General features: G+C 36.8%; 1 protein-coding gene across 6 annotated transcripts in view; it reads right to left on the reverse strand.

The window, feature by feature from the left end:
• The window catches only part of FNDC3A (fibronectin type III domain containing 3A), a 182,814-nt gene that overhangs the window by 86,221 nt on the left and 71,543 nt on the right, over window positions 1-25,050 (reverse strand). For all 6 annotated transcript variants that reach the window (XM_059902752.1, XM_059902748.1, XM_059902750.1 and 3 more), the window contains one exon: window positions 24,475-24,550. Coding sequence is in view for 5 of the 6 variants with exons in the window: in XM_059902748.1 (XP_059758731.1) it covers window positions 24,475-24,550 (76 nt within the window). In the remaining variant the exon portion in view is untranslated. The remainder of the gene's footprint in view (window positions 1-24,474; window positions 24,551-25,050) is intronic.

A 25,050-nucleotide genomic window follows, 5' to 3' on the forward strand; every position in this document is an offset into this window, starting at 1 on the left:
TTCCGGGAAAAAACCAGAAAGGTTTATGCCCAGGTTAGACTGCTTAATTAGCACTTCCCTGAGTCCAAAATTGTGGCTGCAGTTACTACAAGGCTTAAATAAGGTAAATCTCTGTATCAGTAATTCAGACGCTCTTCTCACCAAGAGATCCTTCTAGTGAAGCTAACTTTAGAGAGTGTGGTTTTTATTTTTAATAAGGAAAGTGATGTTTCTATATACTCTTACATAGGGTTAAGAAAATGAATGCAAAGCACAAAACAGGTTTGTAGTAAATACTGGTTCCTTTCCTAGCATCCCTTCACAGAATGATTCGGTTAAATAGAGAGGATCCAAACAAACACATCTTCTTTCAAAAATACAGCCTAGGGCTCCCGTGGTGGCGCAGTGGTTGAGAATCTGCCTGCTAATGCAGGGGACACGGGTTCGAGCCCTGGTCTGGGAAGATCCCACATGCTGCGGAGCAACTAGGCCCGTGAGCCACAACTACTGAGCCTGCGCGTCTGGAGCCTGTGCTCCGCAACAAGAGAGGCCGCGACAGTGAGAGGCCCGCGCACCGCGATGAAGAGTGGCCCCCGCTTGCCACAACTAGAGAAAGCCCTGGCACAGAAACGAAGACCCAACACAGCCAAAAATAAATTAATTAATTAAAAAAAATATATATATATAGCCTACCTTATACTGGTACTTTTTTGGGGTCGACGAAATCCTCAACATATAAGGTGTATTGCCCTGGGTTCTACCTGTCCTTTTGAATGTCAGAATTCTTTAAGCCATTTCTAAATTATGATATCAAATTTACAAATTTCTTTTTTTCCACCCCCTTGATTTCAAAAATTGTCAGACTATTATAAGCTTGGTATGTCCCTTTTTTTTAAGTTTTTACTAGTTAAAAAATCCACTTATCTGCACCAAAATACATTGTATGGTCCACCATTTTCCTTAATAAGCTCAGGGTCTCAGCTTTTAAAAAACGAAACTATAAATTTTATAAAATAAAATTGGGACTAAATTTAGAAGGAATTAAAACATTTATATGGCTATTTAAGCAATTAATATTTGTCAAAATTATCAAATTATACAGAAAATATAAAGAAGAAAAAAGACTACTGTAATCCTACCAAATAGGGGCAGGCACTTGAAAGAAATGTGCTCAAATTATTTTTGATGCATATATATTCATTAAAAATAATATTTTTCCTTATTACAAAAGAACTAATTCTGTTGATATCCTTAGTAATGTATAATCACATAAACAGCCTTCAAGATTCAAGTCCTGATTAAATAAAACTACTAATTAATAATCTTTTTAATCTTCCATTTTGGGGAGGTAAAAAGTAAAAAAACAGAGCTTATCCTTTGAGTTTCCTCTAGGAAGTATCTCCTAGTCCCTGGACTGGTTTGGATGTTCCTGCTAGAGCTTCTATAGCACCCTTCCTGTTCTCTTCAATCACAGCCCTTTTCTCACTTTACTAAATACTTTTGACTGTCTTCCCTATGAGATTGTAAACCTCGTGGAGAGCAGGGATAGGGTCTACCTTACTCATCAGTAAATCTCCAGAGTTTTGGAATAGTGACTGTACATATCAAGTTCATAATAATTTGCTAAATAAAAGAATGGGTTTTAAAAGAAACCTCATATTCTAATCTAGACTCAGCAATTTATTCAACTCAATCTTCTAAATAATCTATACTATAGTACCATATAATCAGTATTAATGCTTATAATGATTTAGGGCACTGGCAGATTCTGAATTATTTTCAGTACATTCTGTTTACTAAGGCTAAATATAAGTGTTTATTTTGTAAACATTTTCAGTAATATGATTTGGAAAAAGCTTTTCTCGTTTTCAGTTAATCAGAAAGGTATTTTAACAAAAATACCCTGCCCCAGATCAGCGTTTAAAGCATACACCTTATGCCATAATTATTAACTCTAATAATATCATCTTTGGCAAAAATATCTTAAAGCCAACTGATGAAGGTTTCTTCCCCAAAAGATGAGAAGGCAGAATCAAAAGATACTAACCTTCCCTTTGACCCTTCCCCATCTTTTTAGGGTAATAAAAATTAAGATCTTTCTCAAGTATAAATGGGGAAAGGACCTTTTCAAATTCTAATACTTAGTGTTTTTACTATAAAATCTGGTATTTTTTACTCCTTAAAATTCTTATGGTGGACTCTCTCTTCAAAGAAGAGGATTAGTATATTAAACATGCTTTGAGATGTGCTCTGAGGAAAAATGACATTTTGCAATTAAAAGCAAAAGAGATTTTTTTTTTTTTTTTGCCCTAGCATCGTGTAGTACAACGTATATAAGACTAAGTGGTACTTTTTGATAGCGTTGGTCTTAGGGTTCAGAGATGAATTTATGAGTAAAGTTCTTGGTCTACAGTAATTTGGTTTCAGATCTTTAGAAATAAGACACTCCCATTTCTAGAATACAATTTTGAATGACTTGCAGTAAGTATATGAAAATATTTCAGAAAAAAGTATGTGGTTGAGAGGAACTAACTATTGTTAAGCTATGAGTAGAGTGCCACCTTAGGTACTTTATGTTTGAGAAGTAGCTATGAAGTGTGGACTCTGCAACCAGACTACCAGAGCTCAGATCCCAGCTCAGCCACTCAGTAACTGGTAACTCCGGGCAAGTTATTAACCTATGTCTCAGTTTCCTTGTCCATAAAATGAAGATAATAATAGCTATCTCACAGGATTGATGGGAGAATTAAATAGATTAATTATATGCAGAATGTTTACAAAAGTTAACTGGTGCAGTAATTATTCAATAACCATTAGATAGTATCATACATGCTAATTAAATTACAGAGTCACTTTCTGCCTCTTTTCCCATTACTTGAGGCTCTATAACGCATTGGTCTTGCAATTAGAAATGAATAAGCGCTGAAATAAAGACAATTCGATTGCTTATTCCTAAAATAAGTCAATAAACATTTAGAGTTTCTATAAATGCAAGGGGAAGGTCCAGGTGCTATAGGGAGGGAAAGGAGATCTAGCACCGAAGAATATACTATGGTTTTGTACCATCATCACTTGAGAAAGGTTGATGTGGGTCCAGACACCTGCATGTTTCAACTTCCCAGTTGATTCTGAAATCCCTTGGTGTAGTGATAAAAACTATCTTTACAGTCAGAAAGACCTTCGAGTCCCAGATCTTCCAATAACTAGCTCTAAGACTTTTATGAACCTTAGGTTTCTCACTCTTTTAAGGTTTAAATAAGATTAACTGCACACAGCACAATCCTGGCAGATAATGAACACTCAATTACATTATTAGTGGTGGACTCTAAAACAGAAAAAAAAAGATAAAAACCAAAAAATAACATATGCCAAGTTAGAGATATAGGCCAGACGAGCGCAAAAGGAAATTGAGGAACACTTTTTAACCCTGGGGTGGTCAGAAAGAGAATCTCAAGAGGTGGAACTAATTAGCATTGGGTTTTGAAGAACTGCAAAAATTTAGAAAGCTCTCTCGTGTGTGTGCACATGTGCATGCACGTGTGTGTGCACACTCTTGTGTGATTTTTCAGTGAAGGAGCAATGTGAACAAAGATATGAGAGGGGTCTCTGTAAGAAATATTTAGAGACTAGAGTATCTACTAATCCTGGAATATTTGGAGTGGAAGTTTCCTGAAATAAAAACTAGAAAGAAAGATTGGAATGAGGTGATGGAGTGCCTAGAAAATGAGCCTAAGAGTTCTATGCTATATGAAATGAAAGAAGGCAAGGCTTTTCAGTTAGTTCTTAGCATGACTTCCTAAAAAGTCATGTTTTAGGAAGGCCAATCTTGTAGTTACAGAAATAAATATGGAAAAGTGACAGACTTCTGTAAAGAAATTTGAATCCTAATCAATGTGGGACTAATGTGCTTAAAAGGCCATAAAACTACTCAATTAGGTGTAATACATGCTCACACAGACTTCTGTGACAAGTTTTAATCAAATCTAGTTAGAAAGTATAGCTCTCTAATGTGGAAACTTCCCCAATTTATACAGCTAGTTAAGAGTGATTTGATAAATTACAGTATCATTAGCCTTGGTTTCCTCACTTAAGAAGTTGCTCATACAGACAGTTCTCAATTTACTAGAAAGTGAATTGGCAAGATGGATATTTAGAACCCAGTTACCTGACTCTCTCAACTTTATAAATGGTAGTAAGGCTCTGCTATAAATAAAAACTCACAAAATAAATACTGACACGGTCTAAAACAGCGGTCCCCAACCTTTCTGGCATCAGGGACCGGTTTCGTGGAAGACAATTCTTCCACAGATGGGGAGTGGGGGGATGGTTCAGGCGGTAATGCGAGCGATGCGGAGCGGCAGATGAAGCTTCACTCGCTCGCCCTCTGCTCACCTCCTGCTGTGCGGCCCAGTTCCTAACAGGCTGCGGACTGGTACCGGTCTGCAGCCTGGGGGTTGGGGACCCCGGGTCTAAAAAGTAGTTAAAATATTGTGCATATGCAATGACAACAAAAGTGGAAGGACCTTCTTCTATTAATTTTTGTGAAATATATCAGAACGTATCAAACACTTAAGAATACCTAATATACTTAATCCATTATATGTATATGTATGGATATATGTATACATATTTGACATGGCCTCCTTTGGGCTGAGCTCACTGACTAAACTCCAAATGACAAAAATCTCAAGAGGGGGCTTCCCTGGTGGCGCAGTGGTTGAGAATCTGCCTGCCAATGCAGGGGACACGGGTTCGAGCCCTGGTCTGGGAAGATCCCACATGCCGCGGAGCAACTGGGCCTGTGAGCCACAATTACTGAGCCTGCGCGTCTGGAGCCTGTGCTCTGCAACAAGACAGGCCGCGATAGTGAGAGGCCCGTGCACCGCGATGAAGAGTGACCCCCACTTGCCACAACTACAGAAAGCCCTCGCACAGAAACGAGGACCCAACACAGCAATAAATAAATAAATAAATAATAATAATAATAAAAAATCTCAAGAGGGACAAAGAGGAAGAATGGAGAAATACTAATCCCAAAGGAACAGGTGAATGTGTCTGAGGGAAGGCAGACAAGTATCTTTTGGGTAAAAAGAAAGGGGGGAGGTGGAAGTTTCTTATATACAGCCCTTATTTTATTTATTTAAAATGGTTTTTTTTTTTGACTGCACAGCATGGCTTGTGGGATCTTAGTTCCCCGACCAGGGTTCAAACCTGTGCTCCCTGCAGTGGAGCACGGAGTCCTAACCACTGAACCGGCAGGGAATTCCCTAAAACGTTATTTTTAATAGGAAATACATTTACAAGATTGAAAAATGAAAAAAATATAAACAGGTAGAGAGGAAAAACTTTCACTCCATCCCTGTTCCCCATGTGATGCACCACCACCCCATAAGTAAACACTATAATTACTTTTGGAGGGTCTTTCAAGATTTTCAATTATTATTATTGTTTTTAAAAATAGTCTGTGGCATCTATTAGTTAGCTTCTAGTATTTGTTCTTGCCTTTTTCCACAGTAATAATCCCCTGAATGTTAGTTGGAATCCATGGTCAGCCCAACCAAAGGCAATTTTTAGCTCTCTTATCTAGCTAGAAGTGGTCAACTAAGCTATGGTCAATGAGAATGTGAGGAGAAGTGATCTTTACAATCTCCAGAGTGTGTCCTTAAAGAAACAAGGCATGTCTTATATCTCTTCATCTCTTCTTCTTTTCCATTCTGTCTGGGACACGAACATGGTGGTGAGCCATCTTGGATCATGCACATGAGTATGATGTGCAGATCCTAGGGATGGCAGATCAAGATAGAAGTAACCTGGGTCCCTTTACTGCTTATGGGGCAAAGAACTCCATACAAGTACTAACTGACCTTTGAACATAATGCATGAGAGAAAAAAAGTTCATATTATAATTGTCTTAGTTTTCTATTGCTGTGTAACATTAGCACAAACTTAGTGGTTTTAAAAAAACACCCATTTATTAGCTCACAGTTCTGTAGTTCATAAGTCCAGTCATAGTATGGACTGCGTTCTCTACTCAATCTCACAAAGTGAAAATCAAAGTATTGGCTAGGATGTGTTCTCATTTGGAGGCTGGAGTCCTCTTCCATCCAACTTCATGCGGTTTTGGCGGAATCAGCTTCTTGTGGCTGTAGGACTAAGATCCTCATTTCCTTGCTGGCTATTTTACACAATTATATTTCTGGGTCTCACTTCCCTTTTGCCATCACCACTCACTAAAATTTTTTTAAATTGAGATTTTTATCACTTATTTTAACAGAACTCACTAAACTGGTTTAGATTTCCTATTTCCAAGAGAACTTTAACAGTGATATTTTATTCATTAGGAACATAAAGAATTGAAGATAACTTAATTTGCCTATATTTTCCTTTTTAGCATAAACGTTGCAATTTTCTCTTAACTAAGTCATATATAAAATAGTTTCTCTTGAAAAGTAACATTTAATAGCATTTAGGGACAACCTGGGACTATTACACAATGTACTCAGGATGAGTCATAGTCATTCACTTAACCTAAAATGGGCTGAATTTATGAATGGATGATCTATTATGGTTCATTTTCACAAACAAGACTCATTAATGTTTCAAAACAAGTGTTTTGAGTTTCTCTACTGGAACTGATGTTTTCATTTTAGAAGGAGAAAATGTAAAGGGTAAAGTTTTTAATATAATAATGTGATTTCCACCAGCATGAAAAATGGTTACTTATGCTTTTAGAGCATTTTCGAAGGGTAGTTAAGATTTTCTAAGTAATGTATAAAGGATATAACTTCTCCATGGTTTAGTTTGTTAAATTATGAAAAAAGTAAATAATGGCTAATCATATGGGAATGAGAATCTACTACATATGATTTGGACTTGAGTTACTTATAATTTCCGTAGACCATAAAGAACTTCATTAAGTTCAGTCAGGTCTGTAGTAAAGAAAAGTCATTAGTCCAAAGATAATCAGTGGTCTTATAAAAAATTCTTGGAATACTGATATACTTATTATTAAAATAAATTTAAGATATGGCATAAGATATTAGCATAGTTATGAATACCTAAAAACTTGAGAGCTGGTAGAAAATTGTTGAATCCAATTCACACTAGCCCATCCTCATTTATGTGCAAAATAATGGCCAGAATTTAAGTAATATACCCAAGGATACAGAATCATAACATTTTAGACTCGTGAGGAACCTTATTAAAAGGCATCAACTCCAACCATCCATGATCTATTTTGAAATTAAACCTCCTAATGGCACCATCAAGTGAAGAGTCAGTATACGCACTACCACCTACAAAGGTGGATGGGAAACTGATTGCTGCTGAGTCTCTTTGACAGCTCTGTTTATTACAAAGTTGTTCCTCATACTGAGCTAAATCTGTTTTCCTTTAACTCCCATCCACTGATCCTAAAACCCAGGCTGACCTACTCCCACACTTGTACCTTTAAAAATGCACCATTAATTAATTCACATATTTTGTTATTTCTTTAAAGTTTTATTGTTGTGAATTTAGGAAGAAAAGTTATATTTCATACTGCTAGTTATAGTAACTATAGCAAAAAGTGTAGTGACCATAATATATAAAACAATAGACATTTAACCTCTAATAAATTTCAGAGGTATTTTTAATATCAAAGGTCTGACATATCTAACAAGATTCATGGGGCCTGAGGCATAGTTTGTATACATGTCTCAGGTATTCCAGGGTATCAGAGAAGGTCACTAGGAGTCCTACTTGCATGAAAACTCCATCTTCCTTTCCCATCCCCAACAAAGACAACCTGGGAGAAAAGGGCTTTTTTATTTTTTTACACAAACATTTGCAACCATTTTATTTATGTTAACCAAAATCTGGAAACAACTCAAATGCCCCTCAACAAGTGAGTAAATAAACAAGATAGGGGTATTCATGCAATGTAATACAACTCAGCAATAAAAATGAGCAAACTATTGATACGTGCACAACATGGACAGATCTCAAACTTGTTGCACTAAGTGAAAGAAGCCAGAAATAAAATTCTACATGTTGTATGATTTCATTTATGAGATATTACTAGCAAAGGTAAAACCATAAAGACAAAAGGGATTTGATTATATCTGATGAGCATAAGGATTCAGACTAGAACACAGAGAAGGGCAAGGCCAGGAGCTCCAACTTTTGGAGCGCAGAGAATTCACTCTGAGGTAACAGAGTTGGGATAAATGGGATACAGAGCTTGTAAGTAATTAACAAAATATTGTTTTATTAAGGACCTCAAAGGTCATCTGGCTCAGTTTAGGAGGAGACTTGCTAATAAAATGCTCTGCAAAGGAGATGGCAAATATGAAAGAGCAGACCAATTGCGGGAGGGAGGCTAGACACGTGTGTTTATACTCACCATGATCCCAAAACACAGAGAAGGACAGAGTGGTACTTACTAGTGGGGACAAACCTCCCCTTAACTTCAAAAACCCCTACAATGGCACGAAGAGTCTGGATCAGGTGTATGAGGAGATAAGGTGAGAGCGGAAAAGCAGTAATAAAGAGCAGCAGCAGTAAAGAGAAGAAAAACAGGAGCAGAGGTGCTGACGATAACTGCCCCAGGAGCAACAGTGCTGGCCACTCTTTGAATGAGGTGACAGTAGAAGCAACAAGGGCCCAATAACCTCCCACTGGCAGACTGGAAAGTGACACCAACAGTAACAGTGGTGAAATAAACATGAGTAACTACTCAGAAGCTGGTCAGAGCCATCTGGAAGCAAAAAGGAAAGCAGGAAGATTTAGAGGTAGTATTGATGGCATACTAACTCTAGTGGGTGAAGGGGCTCAGAATCAACACACTCCGGAATTGTCAGTTAGGTTCCTGACTTCCCTAAGTAAGGTGAGCTATGAGAAAACAAAGGTTAATAGCTTTCAACAAACCTGAATTCACTTTGACAATTTTTCTACATATGAGAGTCAAATCATAAGAAAATAGGCAGAAATCCAGGATTTGGCTAAATGATTAATATCTGGGCATTATCTATGGCTCACTACATTTATATTTTTACATTTTTAAATTAATATTTCCATATTACCCTACAATTTTAATTGGTGCTCATATTGAAGACTCTAAGGCACTAAAATACCCCTAAGTATAAAAGTATATTTTCAGTATATAGTAGTTACCAAGGCGAACAAGTATACCAATATATTTAAAGATATTTTAGCAGTTAATTTTAATAAATATCGACAGCATGCCTACTAAGCAAAAGGCATTATTTTCACACAAAGAATCAAAGAAAAAAAAAAAAAGGACAATTTTTGTTGTTAAGGAAACAAAATAGAAGGAAGCTAATATTCCTTGACCATTTTCGTCAAGTAAGGTTTTATGTACCAAGCTAAAGATAGCATCACTGTTTCTGTCCCTATAAGATTTGAAGTTTAGTGGAAGCTTCTCTCACAAGTGTTTATTTCATTAGGAATTTGGACTAGTAAATTAGCTGGTTGGCATGCTATTTATAGGTCTATTAGGAGCAATAACTATTCACTAGCTCGATTACTCTATGAAGTGTGCCAGTGCACAGATATACTTGTTAAATTTAAGACTCTCATTCAGAGTACTCACTTCCAAAAATAAGGAGATCTCAGTTTAATTAAAAGATTATTTTGGAATCAAAGAATCTTTAGATAGAATGAATGCTGGAACTTGCACAACCAAAATTCTTTCACTATGCAAGAATTACTTTTTATAATATCATCTAACCAGTACATAAGCATACATAATGATGAGAGTCTGGTATAATCAAGCAATGACTCCATTTTTATACAGCCATAATTGTTGGACAGTTTTTCCCTGTGAGTCAAAATTTGTTTCCCTGTAACTCTCTCTCACCTGTTTCAAACATGTTAAAAGGATACCATCTAACCACAGTACTACACCATCTGTTTTGAACATACATTTCTATTTTTGCAGTTCAAGATTTTGTTTGTTTTTACTTTTGTAAGTGAGATTCAATAAGTGACTCACACTTAGCTCTAGTTCTACTAAAATAAGCAAGTTCTAGTCATAAAGTTAAGTCCTCCTCTCCTGCACTATAGTGGACACTGTCATTTGTTTTGATGCATACGATCTAAAGTCCTTTTGTGTGTTGGAGGAGTCACCTTGGTGTGAGGTGAAGAACATTTCTCCTATAGGTGCTGATAACGTAGGAGGCAGTGGTGGGTGCTACAAGATTCCTGTTCCAGAAGTGGTATCTGTGCTGGAAGCAAGTGACCTTGAATTCTTAGTGGAGAAAGGGCATGGGTACAATCATGGCATTCATGATGATTTCCTAATCAAACTAGTACTGTAGCATGGTTTTGGGGCATTGTTCCTTAAGCTTAGCCTTGAGTACGGTTCTCTAATACTCCCAAAGATTCTATAAGATATCCAATACCATTTTCTTAAAGTAATATTTTTAAAAAAATTCGAAATAATCACAAATTTACAAAAAAAGCTGCATGTCCAGCTGGCACCAAGAATTTTCTTCCCTAAACCATTTGAAAGTAAGAGGCTGACATGATGACTCATCACCCATGGAATACTTTAGTGTGCATTTAGTACGTATTCTCCGATATAACCACACAACCATCAAAACCAGGAAATTGACATTGATACCTTGTTACTACCTGTTATGGGTAAAATTGTGTCCCCCACACCAAAAGATATATTTAAGTACCAGTACTTCAGAGTGTGACTTTATTTGGGAATAGGGTCACTGCAGATATGATTAGTTAAGATGAGGTCATGCTGGAGTAGAGTGTGGTACTAATCCAATATGGAATCCTTTTAAGAAGAGAGCCATGTGAAGACACAGAGACACAGGGAGAATACCATGCGAAGATGGAGGCAGAGACTGGAGTGATGCATCTACAAACCAAGAAACCCCAAGTATTGCTGGCCATCACTAACAGCTAGGAAAAAGACGAAAGTCTCCCTCAGAAAGAACCAATCCTACTGACACGCTGATCTTGGACTTCCAGCCTCCAGAACTGTGAGATATTAAATTTCTGTTGTTTTAAGCCACCCAGTTTGTGGTGCTTTGTTATGGAAGCCCTAAGAAACTAATAAATCACCTAATTTCAAACCCCACACAAGATTCACCAATTGTCCTAATAATGTGCTTTCCAGACAAAGGGTCTAGTTCAGAATCACATATTGCAACTAGTTAGGATGTCTCTTTAGTCTGTCATTCTGAACAGTTCCTCAGTCTTTCCTTGACTTTCATGATCTTGACCTTTGAAGATGAAAGGCTAGTTATGTTGTAGAATGTCTCTAGATTTGAGTTTGTCTACTATTTCCTTGAGTTTAGATTCAGATCATGCATTTTTGGCAGAAATATCACAGAAGTGACACCATGTTCCTCTTAATGCATCATATCAAGTAGCACACAGTTTTGATTTCTGACATTACTGATGACATACAATTTGATCACCTGATTAAGACGGTGTCCGTAACTGTAAAGTTACTTTTTTTTTTTGCCTTTAATCAATAAGTATTTTGTGGGGACGTAGTTTGAAACTATGTAAACAGTCCATTTTTCATCAGACTTGCAATTTATTCATTTATTTATTTATATTTGTGTGAACTCATTGTTTCCTATTTTATTCAGTGGACTTTAATCCATATCTATCATTATTTTGATGCTCAAATTGTGCCTGATTTTGCTAATGGAAGTTCCTTCAAGCTGGCTACTACATCCTTTTGACATGTCTCCATCCGTTTTTCAGCACTTCCTTCTTTCTGGGATAAGACTTATACAGCAGAAAAGGAGTTACAGATGTGGAAAGGGAGGAAACTAGAATGAATCCTGGGGCAACTGAGTCAGAAAAATCATACATTTCTGATTCTAGGTCTGGGGCAAGGGAAGTTCAAGATGTTATCCCAGAAGGAAGGGATATTCAATATTGTCATCCCAGGAAGTCACTCAGGCTCTGACTTCCCATGTTGAGTTTCCTGCCCCTAACCCCCACTCCCACGTGAATGTTCTTTCCTTGCCTCCGTGTGGTCACACACAAGCTCTAATGCCCTGTGCTAGGCTACCCACTCCAGTTTTGTGTATATTCTCTTCTCACCACATCTGGGCTCTGACTTCCCACACCAGGCCATTCCACCCCTCACCCCACCATGTGGACTACCTCCTTACTCTGCTTGGGCTCCGATCCATACCAGGCCACCCCTTCTTGAGGACACCCGTCTCAGCCTGTTTAGGCTCTGAGTCCATACAGCAGGCCACCTTGCTGTGTGAATTTCCTCCTTACTCTGTCTGGGCTCTGACTCTCTACACTAGGCTGTTGCCCTATGTGATGAGCTCCTCCCGCTCTGACATCCTACTCTGGGGCACTGCAGCTCACCTCCCCAACTCCCCAACAGTGCAGTGCTGCCATAGAATGAACGTCTGTGTCCCCCCCCAAATTCCTTTATTGAAACCCTAACCCCAATGTGATGGTATTAAGAGATGGGATTTTTGGGAGGTGATGAGGACATGAGGGTGGAGCCCTCATGAATGGGACTAATGCTCTTATAAAAGAGAACCCGGAGAGCTCCTTTGTCCCTTCCACCATGTAAGATTACAGTGAGAGTCAGCAGTCTGTAAACGGGAAAAGGGCTCTCACCAGAACCTGACCATGCTGGCACCCTGATCTTGGACTGCCAGCCTCCAGAACTGTGAGAAATGTATTTCTGTTGTTTATAAGCCACCCAGTCTATGGCATTTCTGTTATGGCAGCCCTAATGGACTAAGACAAGTGTCTACATAGTTCTGCCCCATCTAATGACTTTAGGACCTAAGTGCTAGGAAGGAAAGGGAAGAAGGGAGAGGATCTCAGTATCACAGTAATAAACTCCTTTTGTGCCTAATTGACAAGAGTCAGTTTCAAAATGGAACTCTGATACACATCATCTATATGGTACCAGTGCAATTAATTTTTTAAATCAAAATGTATAACTTTGTATTATTCCTGTTAAATTTTATCCTATTGGTTTTGACCTATCATTTCAATATATTATGATCTTCTTGAGCTTGGCATTTACTTAATGTTATTAGCTGTCCTTGGTAACTGTCTGATACCTGGTAATTTTATAAATGTGTCACTTATTTTTGCCAAAGCTATTGATTAAAGGTACACAGAAAGAGAGCCCTAAAGAACAAAGTCCTCTTTCTGACTTACTTCACTGTGTATGACAGACTCTAGGTCCATTCACCTCATTACAAATAACTCAATTTCATTTCTTTTTATGGCTGAGTAATATTCCATTGTATGTATGTGTCACATCTTCTTTATCCATTCATCTGTTGATGGACATTTAGGTTGGTTCCATGTCCTGGCTATTGTAAATAGTGCTGCAATGAACATTGTGGTACATGACTCCTTTTGAATTATGGTTTTCTCAGGGTATATGCCCAGTAGTGGGATTGCTGGGTCGTATGGTAGTTCTATTTTTAGTTTTTTAAGGAACCTCCGTACTGTTTTCCATAGTGGCTGTATCAATTTACATTCCCACCAACAGTGCAGGAGGGTTCCCTTTTCACCACACCCTTTCCAGCATTTATTGTTTCTAGATTTTTTGATAATGTCCATTCTGACAGGTGTGAGGTAATACCTCATTGTACTTTTGATTTGCATTTCTCTAATGATTAGTGACATGGAATCTAAAAAAAAAAAAAAAAATGGTACTGATGAACCTAGTTACAGGTCAGGAATAAAGATGTAGACACAGAGAATGGACTTGAGGACACGGGGAGGGGGAAGGGTCAGCTGGGGTGAAGTAAGAGAGTGGCATGGACATATATACACTACCAAATGTAAAACAGATAGCTAGTGGGACGCAGCCGCACGGCACAGGGAGATCAGCTCAGTGCTTTGCAATGACCTAGAGTGGTGGGATAGGGAGGATGGGAGGGGAGGGGATATGGGGACATATGTACGCATATGGCTGATTCACTTTAGTGTACAACAGAAACTAACATAGTATTGTGAAGCAATTATACTCCAATAAAGATCTATTAAAAAAAAAAAAGAACAAAGTCCTGGATAATATATGACAAAGCTTTAGACTGGCAGTGGGCCAGGGATGAAATTTTATTTTATCTTCCCATAAAGATATATGAGAAAATCTGTCAAATAACCTTGAGGAAGTAAAGAGTGCTTGCTTATTCAACTTTTGTCTCTTACTGAATACTGAATGAATGAAGAATATGAGGTCCTCATTCGTGCTGAAATGCAATTGTGGAAGCAACATTGCAAAACAAATCATCAAAATGTAGATCTGGTTAATCCATGATCAACATAATTAGGGTGTATATATCTGATGTAGCTTTTTGGGTTTTATGATTCCACAGATATAAACAATATGTCAAAAAGGTATGGTGTAATAATAATCTCTATGACTAATTATATTCCAAATCCTCTGTGATGGATAGACTCTTTCACACACACACTCTCTCTCTCTTTACACAAACAAGTATAAGACAGGATGTAAAAATAATCACTAAATTGCTTAATGTAATCTGACTGATGTAATAGTAAGCAGCAGAGCTGAAACTCAACCCAGGTAGCATTTGCTTAACTGCTGCCTTATTAGGTTAACAAAATTGAACATTCATCAGTATCTTTCTCTCCTAAAGTATATCATTCGAAGGGGTCAGGGCATATAAAAACTATTCAAGCATAGCTGGTTTATATATTCATTTTTTTTTTTTTAAAGATAACTTTGTATCTTGCACGGACAGCATGGAATCATACCACAGCAGAAGTCCCATAACAATGCAAAACCACTAGATATTTAATTAATAAATTCATATTATTTAGTCCTATTTATTCATTTTGAGATGCCATGGAAGAAAAGAAGGGGAAAAAAAAGAAAGCCATACCTGCCTCTCAATAAGGAGGGTTTTTAGATAAAACTGTTTGTCTATATAGACTCCATTTGTTTGGCACATGGAAATGCTCAAGAAAGGTTAGCTTTTTCTCTTTCTCATTCAACTTAATTAAACATTTACTGAGCATTCTGTATGTGCTGGGCACTATGCAAGACAGGAGGTTTACAAAAATGTCAAACAATTTCTGCCCTCAATGATTTCTGTATGTGTATCCAGGGGTAGAAGAGGAGAGAAACTGAAGAAAGATCTTGTCTGCAAACACTTCACAGAACAGATAATGTCTGAAGGATGGGTACCAATTTATTGCCAGGAAAGCCAGCTCTACAACAGGGATCTTAAGAGTTCACCACATACGCTCTACAAAATGTGCTTCTAGGACATCACCAGTAAGCCAAATTCAGAAACTTCGGTTAATTCTCTATTCTGTGTACCTCCCCACAAAACAAAACTAAGTAGGGCAGTCTTTAGCACTTGTTACAAAGATCTATTAATACTAAACCTTAAGATTTATTCACATAATAAATTTTTACATTCCTATGCACAATTACCAAGCAAAAATGAATTTCCATAATATCTATCATTATACAAAAAACAATTTGTTGACATGCTATCAATGCAATCACTAAAAAACCCCAAAAAACATCAAGTTGTTAGATGTTTCAAAGTAACTTTTAATAGAAAAAAAAAAACAGATTCAAGATAGTACTTCAGTTTCAAAAGTAATGAGGTATTTGTGCTAAAACCCATTAACAGTGACTTAAGATGGCAAAAATGAGGTATAGGTTAGAATCAGGAAGTATAAATAAACCTAACCAATGAGCAGAATAGCAAACTGAAAGGTGGTAGGGGCTTCCCTGGTGGCGCAGTGGTTGAGAATCTGCCTGCCAATGCAGGGCACACGGGTTTGAGCCCTGGTCTGGGAAGATCCCACATGCCGCGGAGCAACTGGGCCCGTGAGCCACAATTACTGAGCCTGTGCGTCTGGAGCCTGTGCTCCGCAACAAGAGAGCCCGCGATACTGAGAGGCCCGTGCACCGCGATGAAGAGTGGCCCCCGCTTGCAGCAACTGGAGAAAGCACTCGCACAGAAACGAAGACCCAACACAGCCAAAAATTAAAAAAAAAAAAAAAAAAAATTGAAAAAAAAAAAGAGAGATTTGTGCATTTCCAGATTAAGATGAGGTTATTTAAAAAAAAAAAAAAAATTAAAAAGAAATTTTAAAATAATTTTTTTCTAAATTTTCATTTTAAAAAATTAAAAATTTTTATTTCTTAATAAACTTTTTTCTTAATAATTTTTTCTTATTTATTATAAAAAATAAATTTATTTTAAAAAATAAAAAAAATTTTTTCTTAATAATTTTTTTATTTTTTATTATAATAGCTTTATTTTATTTTATTTTTTTAAAAATTTTATCCTCTCTCTTTCTCTCCTTCTACTTTTTCTCCCTTTTATTATGAGTCATGTGGATGAAAGGCTCTTGGTGCTCCAGCCAGGCATCAGGGCTGTGCCTCTGAGGTGGGAGAGCCAACTTCAGGACACTGGTCCACAAGAGACCTCCCAGCTCCACATAATACCAAACGGCGAAAATCTCTCAGAGATCTCCATCTCAACATCAAGACCCAGCTTCACTCAACGACCAGCAAGCTACAGTGCTGGACACCCTATGCCAAACAACTAGCAAGACAGGAACACAGCCCCATCCATTAGCAGAGAGGCTGCCTAAAATCATAATAAGGCCACAGACACCCCAAAACACAACACCAGATGTGAACATGCCCAGCAGAAAGACAAGGTTCAGCCTCATCCACCAGAACACAGGCACTATTCCCCTCCACCAGGAAACCTACACAACCCACTGAACCAACCTTAGCCACTGGGGACAGATACCAAAAACAACGGGAACTACGAACCTGCAGCCTGTGAAAAGGAGACCCCAAACACAGTAAGATAAGCAAAATGAGAAGACAGAAAAACACACAGCAGATGAAGAAGCAGGGTCAAAACCCACCAGACCTAACAAATGAAGAGGAAATAGGCAGTCTACCTGAAAAAAAATTCAGAATAATGATAGTAAAGATGATCCAAAATCTTGGAAATAGAATAGACAAAATGCAAGAAACATTTAACAAGGACGTAGAAGAACTAAAGAGAAACCAAGCAATGATGAAAAACACAATAAATGAAATTAAAAATACTCTAGAAGGGATCAATAGCAGAATAACTGAGGCAGAAGAACGGATAAGTCGCCTGGAAGATAAAATAGTGGAAATAACTACTGCAGAGCAGAATAAAGAAAAAAGAATGAAAAGAACTGAGGACAGTCTCAGAGACCTCTGGGACAACATTAAACGCACCAACATTCGAATTATAGGGGTCACAGAAGAAGAAGAGAAAAAGAAAGGGACTGAGAAAATATTTGAAGAGATTATAGTTGAAAAGTTCCCTAATATGGGAAAGGAAATAGTGAATCAAGTCCTGGAAGCACAGAGAGTCCCATACAGGATTAATCCAAGGAGAAACATGCCAAGACACATATTAATCAAACTACCAAAAATTAAACATAAAGAAAACATATTAAAAGCAGCAAGGGAAAAACAACAAATAACACACAAGGGAATTCCCCATAAGGTTAACAGCTGATCTTTCAGCAGAAACTCTGCAAGCCAGAAGGGAGTGGCAGGATATACTTAAAGTGATGAAGGAGAAAAACCTACAACCAAGATTACTCTACCCAGCAAGGATCTCATTCAGATTTGATGGAGAAATTGAAACCTTTACAGACAAGCAAAAGCTGAGAGAGTTCAGCATCACCAAACCAGCTTTACAACAAATGCTAAAGGAACTTCTCTAGGCAAGAAACACAAGAGAAGGAAAACACCTACAATAACAAACCCAAAACATTTAAGAAAATGGGAATAGGAACATACATATCAATAATTACCTTAAATGTAAATGGATTAAATGCTCCCACCAAAAGACACAGGCTGGCTGAATGGATACAAAAACAAGACCTGTATATATGCTGTCTACAAGAGACCCACTTCAGACGTAGGGACACATACAGACTGAAAGTGAGGGGATGGAAAAAGATATGCCATGCAAATGGAAATCAAAAGAAAGCTGGAGTAGCAATTCTCATATCAGACAAAATAGACTTTAAAATAAAGACTATTATAAGAGACAAAGAAGGACACTATATAATGATCAAGGGATCGATCCAAGAGGAAGGTATAACAATTGTAAATATTTATGCACCCAACATCGGAGCACCTCAATATATAAGGCAAATACTAACAGCCATAAAAGGGGAAATCGACAGTAACACAATCATAGTAGGGGACTTTAACACCCCACTTTCACCAATGGACAGATCATACAAAATGAAAATAAATACGGAAACACAAGCTTTAAATGATACATTAAACAAGATGGACTTAATTGATATTTATAGGACATTCCACCCAAAAACAACAGAATACACATTTTTCTCAAGTGCTCATGGAACATTCTCCCGGATAGATCATATCTTCGGTCACAAATCAAGCCGTGGTAAATTTAAGAAAATTGAAATTGTATCAAGTATCTTTTCCGACCACAACGCTATGAGACTAGATATCAATTACAGGAAAAGATGTGTAAAAAATACAAACACATGGAGGCTACACAATACACTACTTAATAACGAAGTGATCACTGAAGAAATCAAAGGGGAAATCAAAAAATACCTAGAAACAAATGACAATGGAGACATGACGACCCAAAACCTATGGGAGGCAGCAAAAGCAGTTCTAAGAGGTAAGTTTATAGCAATACAAGCCTACCTCAAGAAACAGGAAACATCTTGAATAAACAACCTAACCTTGCACCTAAAGCAATTAGAGAAAGAAGAACAAAAAAACCCCAAAGCTAGCAGAAGGAAAGAAATCATAAAGATCAGATCAGAAATAAATGAAAAAGAAATGAAGGAAACAACAGCAAAGATCAACAAGACTAAAAGCTGGTTCTTTGAGAAGATAAACAAAATTGATAAACCATTAGCCAGACTCATCAAGAAAAAAAGGGAGAAGACTCAAATCAATAGAATTAGAAATGAAAAAGGAGAAGTAACAACTGACACTGCAGAAATACAAAGGATCATGAGAGATTACTACAAGCAACTCTATGCCAATAAAATGGACAACCTGGAAGAAATGGACAAATTCTTAGAAATGCACAACCTGCCGAGACTGAACCAGGAAGAAATAGAAAATATGAACAGACCAATCACAAGCACTGAAATTGAAACTGTGATTAAAAATCTTCCAACAAACAAAAGCCCAGGACCAGATGGCTTCACAGGCGAATTCTATCAAACATTTAGAGAAGAGTTAACACCTATCCTTCTCAAACCCTTCCAATATATTGCAGAGGGAGGAACACTCCCCAACTCATTCTACGAGGCCACCATCACCCTGATAGCAAAACCAGAGAAAGATGTCACAAAGAAAGAAAACTACAGGCCAATATCACTGATGAACATAGATGCAAAAATCCTCAACAAAATACTAGCAAACAGAATCCAACAGCACATTAAAAGGTTCATACACCATGATCAAGTGGGGTTTATTCCAGGAATGCAAGGATTCTTCAATATACGCAAATCAATCAACGTGATACATCATATTAACAAATTGAAGGAGAAAAACCATACGATCATCTCAATAGATGCAGAGAAAGCTTTCGACAAAATTCAACACCCATTTATGATAAAAACCCTGCAGCAAGTAGGCATAGAGGGAACCTACCTCAACATAATAAAGGCCATATATGACAAACCCACAGCCAACATTGTCCTCAATGGTGAAAAACTGAAACCATTTCCACTAAGATCAGGAACAAGACAAGGTTGCCCACTCTCACCACTATTATTCAACATAGTTTTGGAAGTGTTAGCCACAGCAATCAGAGAAGACAAAGAAATAAAAGGAATCCAAATCGGAAAAGAAGAAGTAAAGCTGTCACTGTTTGCAGATGACATGATACTATACATAGGGAATCCTAAAGATGCTACCAGAAAACTACTAGAACTAATCAATGAATTTGGTAAAGTAGCAGGACACAAAATTAATGCACAGAAATCCCTTGCATTCCTATACACTAATGATGAAAAATCTGATAGTGAATTTAAGAAAACACTCCCGTTTATCATTGCAACAAAAAGAATAAAATATCTAGGAATAAACCTACCTAAGGAGACAAAAGCCCTGTATGTAGAAAACTATAAGACACTGATGAAAGAAATTAAAGATGATACAAATAGATGGAGAGATATACCATGTTCTTGCATTGGAAGAATCAATATTGTGAAAATGACTCTACTACCCAAAGCAATCTACAGATTCAATGCAATCCCTATCAAACTACCACTGGAGTTTTTCACAGAACTAGAACAAAAAATTTCACAATTTGTATGGAAACACAAAAGACCCCGAATAGCCAAAGCAATCTTGAGAACGAAAAATGGAGCTGGAGGAATCAGGCTCCCTGACTTCAGACTATACTACAAAGCTACAGTAATCAAGACAGTATGGTACTGGCACAAAAACAGAAACATAGATCAATGGAACAGGATAGAAAGCCCAGAGATAAACCCACGCACATATGGTCACCTTATCTTTGATAAAGGAGGCAAGCATATACAGTGGAGAAATGACAGCCTCTTCAGGAAGTGGTGCTGGGAAAACTGGACAGGTACATGTAAAAGTATGAAATTAGAACACTCCCTAACACCATACACAAAAATAAACTCAAAATGGATTAAAGACCTAAATGTAAGGCCAGACACTATCAAACTCTTAGAGGAAAACATAGGCAGAACACTCTATGACATAAATCACAGCCAGATCCTTTTTGACTCACATCCTACAGAAATGGAAATAAAAACACAAATAAACAAATGGGACCTAATGAAACTTAAAAGCTTTTGCACAGCAAAGGAAACCATAAACAAGACCAAAAGACAACCCTCAGAATGGGAGAAAATATTTGCAAATGAAGCAACTGACAAAGGATTAATCTCCAAGATTTACAAGCAGCTCATGCAGCTCAATAACAAAAAAACAAACAACCCAATCCAAAAATGGGCAGAAGACCTAAACAGAAATTTCTCCAAAGAAGATATACAGATTGCCAACAGACACATGAAAGAATGCTCAACATCATTAATCATTAGAGAAATGCAAATCAAAACTACAATGAGATATCATCTCACACCAGTCAGAATGGCCACCATCAAAAAATCTAGAAACAATAAATGCTGGAGAGGGTGTGTAGAAAAGGGAACACTCTTGCACTGTTGGTGGGAATGTAAACTGATACAGCCACTATGGAGAACAGTATGGAGGTTCCTTAAAAAACTAAAAATAGAACTACCATACGACCCAGCAATCCCACTACTGGGCATATACCCTGAGAAGACCATAATTCAAAAAGAGTCATGTACCAAAATGTTCATAGCAGCTCTATTTACAATAGCCAGGATATGGAAGCAACCTAAGTGCCTGTCATCGGATGAATGGATAAAGAAGATGTGGCACATATATACAATGGAATATTACTCAGCCATAAAAAGAAACGAAATGGAGGTATTTGTAGTGAGGTGGATGGAGTTAGAGTCTGTCATACAGAGTGAAGTAAGTCAGAAAGAGAAAAACAAATACAGTATGCTATCACATATATATGGAATCTAAGGAAAAAAAGAAAAGTCATGAAGAACCTAGTGGCAAGACGGGAATAAAGACACAGACTTACTAGAGAATGGACTTGAGGATATGGGGAGGGAGAGGGGTAAGATGTGACAGGGTGAGAGAGTGGCATGGACATATATACACTACCAAACGTAAAATAGATAGCTAGTGGGAAGCAGCCTCATAGCACAGGGAGATCAGCTCGGTGCTTTGTGACCACCTAGAGGGGTGGGATAGGGAGGGTGGGAGGGAGGGAGACACAAGAGGGAAGAGATATGGGGACATATGTATATGTATAACTCATTCACTTTGTTATAAAGCAGAAACTAACACACCATTGTAAAGCAATTATACTCCAATAAAGATGTTTAAAAAAAAAGAGTATCCTGGTTTGGATGATAAAGCATACGGTCCCCCCACTTCTAACGTGCTCTTTTCAAATGAAAGTAATAACTATTAGATAGGTACCCAATATGTGGAAGGCCAAGAACTGAAGGGAATACAAAGAAATGTAAGAAATGGTATCTGCCCATAAAGTCCTTATTAAAACTTAGTTGGAGAGACTGAATAAACATTCCAAGTTAAACATACAAAATTTAACTGGCTTTTCAAAATACTAACTGGAAGAACTGTTACAAGAAAGTACATTCTTGCTAAATGAATGGCACAATAATTGGTGTTTTGGGCTTTCACAGGAGATGGGGTCACCTTCTATTAAACACCGCTACAGTACCCACCATCACCATTTACTCAGTGCCTTATGTGTGCCAGGTCTGGTTTAGAGTGCTTTATAAACATATTAGTCAACCCTCACAATTATCCTATGAGGTGTGTTATTATTCACAGGGATAGGAATTTTACTGAGAAACGTACCTGATAGAGGTTAAGTAACATGCAAAAGTTCATACAGCCAGTTAAGTGGCAGAGTTGGGGTTTAAAACCAGGTTCTCTAATTCCAAAGCTAATGACCTTTTTATTGCTTTCATCTTCACACAGAGTGGTGGTTCTCAGCTAGGGGTGATTTTGCCTCCCAGGGAACATTTGGTGATATCTGGAGACAGTTTTGTTTGGCACAAACGTGTGTGTGTGTCGGGGGGTGTTGGCTAGTAAGTTGTGTGGAAGGGATGCTTACTAAAGACTTTATAAAAAACCTTTTAAAGATAAGATCTGAGCTCAGTCTGGAAGCATTTGGATAGGCTGGGGGTAGTGGTGATATGGGTAAATTATAGATAAGAAGAAGAATACAGTAAGTACAAGAAAGGTTCAGAGACAGTGAATAAACCAACTTAGCAAGATTGAAGGGAAACAGTATTGAAGGGAAAGTGGGAAGCAAGCAAGAAAGAAGAAATGATCTTTCAAAAAGACTAAAGAACCTGAACTGGATTCACTGAAGATTTCTGAGCAGGGGAGTGACATCACAGTAGGATTAATCAAGAAACCAGGGCAAAGAGACTAATTAGGATGCTACTGTAATAGTTAAGCCATAAAGTATTCAGAGTTTTTGCCTTGTTGTGGTGGTAGTGAGAAAGAAAGGAAGAAACGGTGAGGTGGGGATGGTGGTGTGCTGAATTGGGCGATTGGGATTGACATGTATACACTGATGTGTATAAAACTGATGCCTAATAAGAACCTGCAGTATAAAAAAACAAACAAAACAACTAATACTAAACTTTCATTGGGTTATTTGTATGTAAATGTGTTAATATAAATGTTTCAGACATTACATGAAATTTCTAAAAATCTTATATTTGTATTTGTATGGAAATATGTATGTAAATATGTTAATATAAATGTTTCAGACATTACATGAAATTTCTAAAAATCTTATATTTGTATTTGTATGGAAATATGTACGGAAGTATGTTAATATAAATGTTTCAGACATTACATGAAATTTCTAAAAATCTTATATTTGTATTTGTATGGAAATATGTATGGAAATATGTTAATATAAATGTTTCAGACATTACATGAAATTTCTAAAAATCTTATATGTTCTGGTATAATGTTATAAGTAATAATCCTAGTTATTACTTTAAAATGTATATCTCAGAAATAACTAATTTTCTTGTCAACTGCATTATTATGAACTTTCATCAAATCTTTAACCGTGGTCATTTTTAAGTCTTTTGTCATTTACAGACAGTTCTGGGTGTACTCTGATGATTTTGCAAATATGTTCCTATAAAAGGGTTTCATCTTCAAGAAATTCATGGAAAAGACTCTGACAAGTACAGGTTTCTGGTAACTGACTGTACTGCTGAACTGAATGAATAAGCATTTTCAGAACTCTAATGAAAAACTGATGAACTCATAAAAGTGCTAACAAAAGATCAAGATGAAAAAAAAAATTAATTACATGGGAGTGAGTAAACTGATGAGGATGAGTATAATTTGTGTGACTTTCTGTCTGAATTAAAAAAAAAAAAAAAAAATCCCACAAGGACTCAGAGGCAAAGAATATACAAATCAATTTTCACTGCAAAGTAAAGGAGCTGTTACAGTGGAGGATTACTGGACTGAATGTCAATATTATGACATAGTATGAGTGTGTTTCATGTTTGGTAATTGCAATCATTGTTGCTTTTGTTGTGGTCATCCATGTACAATGCTTGGTGTCAGTCTATTTATCTCTTGTAAAAATAAAATACAGTGTGTGTGTGTGTGAAAAAATAAATAAATAAATAAATAAAATGCTTAAAAAAAAAATCTAAAAAGGTGGCGTTAATCTATTGTTAGTTTTTAAAAGTTACAAAACATTGAATAAACTAGTATGTTATTTTGTAAAAAAAAAAAAAGGAAGAAACTACAAGCATATACACTTTTATGTATCATAAATTTTAGTCTTGTCTCAAATGACAATAAATTACCATTCTTACCTGTAATGCACTGAAACTGTCCATCTTCTCTTCTTATTGTAAATGCTTCCCCTGGGTTAACTTGTACCAGGATAACCTTAAAATGAGGGGAAGAAGTATTAATCAAAAGAGAAACAGAGTAAATCAGTATATCAAGATATTAAATGTTGCTAGTAAGAGAGTAGATGTGAGCTATTTAATCATATGAAACTGGGAAGGAAAATGGGGATTACACATTTGTTGAAAAGTATTAATTACTTCATTTTTCTGGAGGTCAGGCTCAAGCCAAAAGTGAGGGAATAAAAAAAGACAGCGGCACAATTTTATTGGAAAGTCAATAACTTCACTCTGAAACAAAGATGGAGTCAAACTACAAAATATTTGGATCATCTATGCCTACTTCACCAATTGTAAAGTATTGTGTTTTTCTAAAAATAAAGTATAAATTGATAGGTAGAGAATAAGATGGCACCCCTGAATTAGTATGACATCTCAAATTAGCAATATATTTAAAAATATGTTAAATTAATCCCATAATTTTGAGTAGTTTTCTTTTTATTTTATAGGTAATACACACTAATCTTATGACATCTGAAA

The sequence above is a fragment of the Balaenoptera ricei genome, chromosome 18 (assembly GCF_028023285.1).
Source record: "Balaenoptera ricei isolate mBalRic1 chromosome 18, mBalRic1.hap2, whole genome shotgun sequence".
NCBI lineage: Eukaryota > Metazoa > Chordata > Mammalia > Artiodactyla > Balaenopteridae > Balaenoptera > Balaenoptera ricei.